Consider the following 8,159-nt stretch of genomic DNA (forward strand, 5'->3'; position numbering starts at 1 on the left):
ACCAATAATAACTTGTCATTTAGAATCTGTTCTAAAAATGTTATGAATGTAGCATTTCTCTCAAATAAAAAAAAAAAATCTATTCAGATTTTAAAAATAAAAATATTGTGAAAATATTGTAATATTTTATTATATTCTTAAATTTTTTTTTAATATAATCAAATTAGATGAGTCAAAATTTACGATTTCACACAACATTTATATTAATTTTCTCACTATTAGGACAGCACGTGCCTTGCTCGTGCAGCCAACGCTAGTGAAAAGAAGAAAAGTGGTTATAGAGGAACAAAAAAAGAAAAAAGAAAAAAAGCAAAGCATGTGCAGTAAACAACAGTCCTGGACGAAACCCATCTCTGCAATGTGTATATATAGATGAAAAGACCAAACTAACCAAATTCCAAAGCGTCCCAACAATAGCAGATACAAACACAGGCCTGAGCCGCTCGTAATTTTAGTTTTGTCCTTCTCTTTTCTACTATTACCTCTACCAAGAGAAGGAAAGGAAAATCAAAAGCATCGAAGGCAGAGCGAGAACACGAGCAAGAGCAAGAGCAAGAGAGTGAGTGAGAGAGAGAGATGGCGGTGGCCGGACCAGGCCAGCTGAACGTGGAGGAGTACCCATCATGGGGTTCCAGAAGCGTCGACTGCTTCGAAAAATTGGAGCAGATCGGCGAAGGCACATATGGGTATTTCTCTTTCTTTTTCTTTTTTTGAATTCTTTGTTTTTTTAGTTTGAATTTAAATTTTTTATTGTGGGGTTTTCTCGTTTTTCAATTTTTTTGAGTAAATTTTGGATTTTTCAACTGGTGGTACTAGTGGGTATAAATTCTAAAAGATGAAACTTTAGTCTAGATTTTTTTTTTTGGGTATTTGGTTCTGTCGTATCTCTGTTTTGAATCGTGATTCTGTGTGTATCAACAACTAAACATGGATAAGCAATCCTTGTTGAGAGAAGAATTATGCGTTTGGCTTTTTTATGAACTAGAAGCTGTTTTTGTTTTTGTTTTTGTTTTTTTTTTTTTTAAATTTATTAGTACTGGTAAAAAAAGGAAGTAGTAGAGACCATGAGTTCAGATAGAAATAGAATAGAATGGCAGGAAAGAATACTTGTGGCTGGGTTGAGAATCCATAGCTGAGCCCCTAAAAGATGGGACTAAGGTTTGTTGTTGTCGTTGTTGTTTAAATTACTAGGAGAAGACGCGAAAGGAAAAGAAAAATATGCTTGAAGAGCCACTCCTTTACCATATGCATTATTTTCCTCTTTTTTCATCCATTTGTTTATAAATTTTCAATCTTGTAGTGATTTAGTGAGGTTTGAGTTATGGACAATGATTAATTTTTTTCATCCAGGGCTTTTGTTCTCTATTAGGTCTAATAATGATAACAATTACCATATAGGTTACTTATATGAAAAAAAATTACCATATAGGCAGGGAATGTTTTTGTATGTGCTTGTTTCCATGTTTCATGGAATCAAGGGTTTTAGGGAGGGAAAAGTTTGAGTATACATGAAATGGTGTAGATGGTGGCACATATTCGAAGCAAAGCTATGGCCATTGTGGCAATGACTAATTGAGTTACTGCAAAATTTGAGATTCTCTTCGGTGTTGGCAAGTTAAAGAAGACAGGAAAAGAGCTATAAACAATGTAGTATGGTCTCAATATTTATTTGTAGATATTTGTGATTTTTTAATAAGTTAATAACTGTGATGTGGCACTATGAGTTTTCATATTTGTTAATGAAAATGAAGCTTTTATCTCATTAACTGTGGAATGCAGCAGGGACTAAGTTTCATGCAAGGATATTACATAATTTCCATGTTTTTTTAAGTTTCTGTATTGTCTCTATGCTCTAGAGAATGATATTTTTCTTAAACTTATCCATCTGGATTTTTCTGGATTATAATTGAACTCAGTTCGTTGGTTTTTCTGATGTCTGAATTTTTTTTGCCTGTGGTATTTTTGCAGTCAAGTTTATATGGCCAGAGAAATCAGAACTGGGGAAATTGTTGCTTTAAAAAAAATACGCATGGACAATGAAAAAGAAGGGGTAATTTTTCTTTACATGTACAATGTGTTTTTATTTATACAGATTACAGTCCAGAAAGGTTGATGAAGCTGTTGTTAGCTAACAATACATAGGTGTGTATACATATGCACACAAATTCACATTTCCTTTGAACAATTTGTCTGGCCTGTTATGCAGTTTCCTATAACAGCCATTCGAGAGATTAAAATTCTGAAGAAGCTTCATCATGAAAATGTTATTAAGCTGAAAGAGATTGTGACCTCTCCAGGTACTTTTAAGTTTTGCCTGCTTTGGATACTGTATCTTTGGTAGATTCTTAACAGCAGTACTGAATCTATTTTGCTAATACCTTCTGTTTTTTATTATTGTTATTGTCTCTAAGGTCCTGAGACAGACGAGCAAGGGAATCAAGGTGAGAGAGTTGTTGTATGCTTTCAAGATTAGTTGGCTTCATGAGTTATTCTTGCTTGCCCCTCAACCCTGTGTTTGACCATGTTGTTTATAAATGTCCCTGATACCTAAATTCTGCAATAGTTGGTAATTTCTAACATGAGTTGCATGTTTTTGGGAACTGCAGATGGTAATAAGTTTAAGGGCGGCATATACATGGTTTTTGAGTACATGGACCACGACTTGACTGGCCTTGCTGATCGTCCTGGGCTGAGATTTACAGTTCCCCAGATCAAGGTATTATATTTTTAAAAATCAAAAGTATATGTTTTGTAGTTAAACATCTAATGTGTAGTGATTACTGATTATTATTATCATTTTTCCAGTGTTATATGAAGCAACTACTAACTGGCCTCCATTACTGTCATGTTAATCAAGTGCTTCATCGGGATATCAAAGGTTATCATTATGTTTTCATTATTTGAAATGATATATTTTTATTAAACGTTGTTGTTAATATTTTGTGATTGGGGCTATGCTTGAGTAATACCTTTCTTGCAGGTTCTAATCTTTTGATAGATAATGAGGGAAATTTGAAGCTAGCAGACTTTGGGCTTGCACGATCATTTTCTACTGACCACACTGGGAATCTTACGAATCGTGTTATTACTTTGTGGTATAGGTAAGTTGTTACATTACACCGATTATACTTAAATGTTTGAGTGTAATTCTCCCTGTACTCGGCGTTCAATGTTTTCAAGAATATCCCCAATTTCGATTTAGTTGGTTCAGATTGTTATGGTTTGGGCAGGCCACCAGAGTTGCTGCTAGGAGCCACAAAATATGGCCCAGCTGTTGACATGTGGTCCGTTGGTTGTATCTTTGCTGAGCTTTTGAATGGAAAACCAATCTTGCCTGGGAAAAATGAGGTTAGATATGTTCCTGAATTTTTGTCTGATAATTAGCATGCAGAAGCAGAATGATGTGCATAAGCAGGCTCTCTCTAGTTCATAGTTTACATAGTGTTGTTGGCGGTGTAAAATGGTAGTGAATATGGCTGCTTTGGAATTCATTTTTGGATTGTTACAACCTGCCTTTTCATAATTTTTTTATTATTGGAATTTAGTTTCGTTTTCCCTTTTTCTTGACAAATATGCTTTTGACCGAATATAGTTTTAAACCAAAATTATGTGTCAAGGTTAAAACCAGAATGTTTGTTAAAAAGACATACTTGAAAATCACTTTATTTTTATTCTTTGGTGAACATGAAGTTGATATTATGATAGTCAATGATCACACTCTTGACAGTCAATTGATTAGTATATGCTGTGAGAAGTACTGGATTATTTTTTCTTAATTGCATGAAAGATGTCTAGTAATTACATTACGGTTCTGGAGATGCTTCCCTTCTGCTTGGGTTCAACGGTTGGGCTTTTCACTATAAAAGATTTGCTGACATATGCAAATGAACACTAGTTCTAGTTAGTTGATATAATCACACGAGTCCATCAAATTGTGATTTGGATCTTATTTTATTTTAAATTAGCTAACTAACCATTGTTTAGAAGATGGTTTTATGACTTTTGCCTACTGTCAGGTTTGAGTTGTTCCCAATGGGATACATGTGTGTGTGTATAATATGAATCAAGGAGGGTTAGAGTAACTATGCCTTTATGGTTTTTAGTGTCATAATTTGTTTTACACAGCTAGAGCTGTACAAGAGTAGACAAAAGAGGACTTGCGGTATGTTGACAGCCAGCATAAACTTAGTAATGTCTTATAAACATGATTTTGAAAACCCGAAAGGAAAAAATAGTTGGGATGATCCATGTAGCTATATCCAATTATCTTGGAAAAGGATTCATGTAGCTAATTCCAGTTAGTTGGGATTAAGATTTAGTTGGGTTGTGAAGAAAGAGACATTACGTGTATTTATCCTTGGCTCCTTATTCCTCTATACTCTGCTAAGCCTTGAGAAGCTAAATAGTAAATACTCAACCTTCAGTTGAGGACTTTACTACAACTAAGCATGAGCTTGTTGGTTTGTAGATGTGAGATTATTAAAACATAGAAAGTTAGTGAGAGAAACCTGCAGGAAACCATTGACCTTAGATGAGATTAAATGATGATACATAGCATTGCGCTTCTCTATCTAGTAATTCTGAATGATGATAATTTTTATCTGAAATAATCTCTACACAATTGTTGTAGCCTGAGCAATTAAACAAGATATTTGAGCTTTGTGGGTCCCCTGATGAGCTCAACTGGCCTGGTGTTTCAAAGATGCCTTGGTATAATAATTTCAAGCCATCAAGACCAATGAAGAGACGCATCAGAGAGGTTTTCAGACAGTAAGTAAACAGAGACTTATGTTTTTTCCTTAAAACAAATCGCAGTTACAAGATACTGGAGTACTTGTTTTCTAAATCTGATATAAAATTTATGGTTTACAGTTTTGACCGCCATGCTCTAGATTTACTGGACAACATGTTGACTCTTAATCCAGAAAAGGTATTGATGAAACTCTAGATTCGTTCCTTTCATTACTATAATAGATCCTTATTTTATCATGGTTACTCACTGGATTTTGAATATTTTCATATAGTGTTCAATCTTTTGCCAAGTATTCTGTTGCCGTTTGCTTAAAATATTCTTTTGCAATTCTTCATTTAATTAAATTAATTTGAATTGTTTTTATATACTATGAATTTGCAATTTTCTATAGCTTTGAAGCTTTAATGAATTACTTATAAAAAAAAAAAAAGAGACTTTTCTGTAGCTTTTATTGGGCTGGCTCCCAAGAACCAGATCTACCAGGTGGTTCTTTGTATTTGATTAATGGGTTAAACCTGCTGCCAGCCTTTTCCATAGCAGTTGCAAACTTGCAATGAGTAGATAGTATAGAGGATTTAATTTTCTTTCATACAAAAGCAAAATCAAATGACCCTTGTTGTTATTGTTATTTATTTTTAAAATTTTAATTTTTTAAAATCTTTCTGGGCTGGAGAGGTGATGCTAAAAGAACAACACGAAGTGCAAAATATACTGGGTAACAACCCCTGTCACTCGCTAACTAAGAAGCAAACTACAAAAAGCTAAATAAATGGAAAATTATGTAGTATAAACTCTAGAGGAAGATTCTGAGTGCTAATACCCATCTCTAGTATTGGGATTATCCTGTTCTCCCAAAAAAGATACCTTCTTGCTAACATCCTAGACAATTTTCTTCATCACCTCACTGTTACCTTTGTCATTGTTCCTTTGCCTTCTTTCTATGTACTGATCTCTTGCTTATGCAGAGAATAACTGCCCAGGATGCACTAGTTGCAGAGTATTTCTGGAATGATCCTTTACCTTGCGATCCTAAGAGGTATGATTCCCATCTCTATTTTGTGCATGCCTCTTATTGCCTACAAGGATTTCTGAGGTTAATTTATACACATATCATTCGCATAAAGAGTACCGTGGGGAACAACTACATTTGTGTGGTGCCACCTGTAGGAAACAATTTTTGGATATCTCTCCTGCGCTTTCATGGACGTTTCCCTTTGTGCTTGAACTCCTTTAAAAATTTCCATAATTTTTTGTTGTTGTCTGCTTATCAAACATGTGATCTCCCTTGCATGCAAGTAAGTCTTATACTGTGTTGAAATATGCTCGTCTTTGGATCATGTAGCCTGCCCAAGTATGAATCATCACATGAGTTCCAGACAAAGAAAAAAAGGCAGCAGCAGCGACAAAATGAAGAAACCGCAAAGAGACAGAAATTGCAGCACCCTCAGCAGCATACCCGCCTGCCTCCCATTCAACATACTGGCGGGCAAGCTCATCCGTCTCATTGGCATGGGCCTAATCATCCCATTAATAATCCACAGCCTCCAGTGTCTGCTGGACCTAGTCATCACCAATATGGAAGGCCACGCGGTCCTCCTGGAGGTCCAAATAGGTACCCTCCTAGTGGAAACCAGAGTGGGGGGTATAACCAAAATCGTGGGGCTCAAGTTGGAGGCTACAGTGGTGGGCCATATCCACCGCAAGGCCGGGGACCTCCATATGCGGGGAGTGGAATGCCAGCTCCTGGTCAAAGAGGAGCTGCTAGTGGTTATGGAGTTGGCCCTCCAAATTATTCCCAAAGTAGTCAATTTGGAGGTTCAGCTGGTGGTAGAGGTCCAAACCCGATGGGTGGTAACCGTAATCAACAGTATGGTGGTTGGCAGCAATAACAGTTGAGAACCAGTGCTCGGAATGGAGATGATATTTTGACGGAATAGATATGATCCAGAAGAGAGAGACAAAAATAGGGGGCGGGGGGGTTAATTTTGGCCTCCTCTCATAATGCGATTGCAATTGTGCAAGGCAGAAGAACTCGTAAGCTTTGGAGTGGCGTTTTATAGTAATTATTTCTTGACCCTAATGCTGTATATTCATTTTTTAGTGAGCTTTTCGTACGCCTTTGTTCCATTAGTGTGGTAAAGTTGTAATGCTGGTGAAAAAGTTGAAATTATGACAATTTCCCAATGGGGTTTTTCTTATTCAATGAATCAATATGAAACTGTCATTTGGCTGTTCCGCATTTTTCCAATCTTTGTATCACCTAACTATGAATCATGATTAATTTTTTATTTATTTATTGAGTAGCAGTTTTCAGCCAAGAGTCTATTCAGAAATCCTAACAGACAAGATGGAAAAAAGTGGTGTGAATGGTCCATTTTGGAACCCAATATATTTTTGGGTGCTTCCAGCTAATTCGATGGTAATTGTTGATCATTGTTCTTTTCTTATTTGGAAGAGATACCACTCAGATTGAAAATTGGTTTGAGAAAAGAAATAAAATAACTGTGAAACAAATATTGCTTTAAATAGAAGTCGGTCTTAGAACTTATGATTGCTCTTGTTTAATTGTCAAGCGAGTGTACCAAATTGTAGCAACTTTATAAATATACGCAACTTAATTGTTCTTAATAACTCTTCTTGTACCGTTTTATTAATTCTTTGGTTAGACAAAAGCTGGACGGTTGGGATCATTTTTTACCCACTTATATACAGTTTTTTTATGGGATAAGAACATCATGGTTTATTTTGCTTCGTCTAGCCTAACACTTTTTTTATTTTTATTTATTTTTAATTTTTAACTAACAACTATTTTTATTTTCTGGTTGTTGTTGAATAACTTGAATGTGATTGAAACCATGGTTTTGAAATTAAACTGTTTAAAGAACCAAAAAAGAGAGAGAGGTTCAATATTTTTTGAGGTTGAACTGGAATCGAGATTGAATTGTTATGTGTCATTTAATTTTTAATAAATTTAATTTATAAATTGTCCTTATATATAATAATTTCCCATGACAAAAGGTGTGTGGCCCAATGATTGTTACTGTATTTAAAACTGGCATTTGGGTTGGGTCATACCACCCAGTCCAATTCGAGTTTCACAACCAACATCTATTGCCCTTTATTTATTTATTTATTTATTTATAACGTGCGCGCGTGTGAGCATGTGTGCATGTGTGTGGATATACCCGGTTTTTGTTGTGGGATAGAATTATTTTATTTTTCAATTAATAAACTAACTTTTTTTTTTGGGATATACACGGTTTATAAAATTTTCAAAATTCTCAAAAGTGCCGTCTATCACCATTACAGTTATGTATTTCTAGCTTATTTTATTTTATTTTTGGGCATAAAAGGAGATTCATAATTCATTACCAAAACAATAGAGAGTTTGTACAAATAGGAACAG

General features: G+C 35.1%; 1 protein-coding gene across 1 annotated transcript; it reads left to right on the forward strand.

Moving 5' to 3' along the window:
• The first annotated feature begins 330 nt into the window (after positions 1-330).
• On the forward strand, positions 331-6,992 carry LOC115994782 (cyclin-dependent kinase C-1-like). The gene is made up of 12 exons (XM_031119045.1): positions 331-686; positions 1,969-2,050; positions 2,207-2,297; positions 2,412-2,441; positions 2,607-2,716; positions 2,806-2,878; positions 2,981-3,101; positions 3,231-3,348; positions 4,631-4,770; positions 4,873-4,930; positions 5,719-5,789; positions 6,096-6,992. Exons 1-12 carry the CDS (start codon positions 577-579, stop codon positions 6,640-6,642), a joined length of 1,551 nt encoding a protein of 516 aa, XP_030974905.1. The 5' UTR covers positions 331-576; the 3' UTR covers positions 6,643-6,992.
• The last annotated feature ends 1,167 nt before the right edge of the window (positions 6,993-8,159 follow it).

Source organism: Quercus lobata, chromosome 6, assembly GCF_001633185.2.
Source record: "Quercus lobata isolate SW786 chromosome 6, ValleyOak3.0 Primary Assembly, whole genome shotgun sequence".
In the NCBI taxonomy this organism is placed as follows: Eukaryota; Viridiplantae; Streptophyta; class Magnoliopsida; order Fagales; family Fagaceae; genus Quercus; species Quercus lobata.

Excerpts from the sequence above, each read along its gene's own strand:
- LOC115994782 (XM_031119045.1), top strand. The coding sequence starts at position 577 with ATGGCGGTGGCCGGACCAGGCCAGCTGAACGTGGAGGAGTACCCATCA. Across the intron at positions 2,442-2,606 it reads AGACGAGCAAGGGAATCAAG|ATGGTAATAAGTTTAAGGGC; the intron begins GTGAGAGAGTTG and ends TGGGAACTGCAG. Across the intron at positions 4,931-5,718 it reads TGACTCTTAATCCAGAAAAG|AGAATAACTGCCCAGGATGC; the intron begins GTATTGATGAAA and ends TTGCTTATGCAG.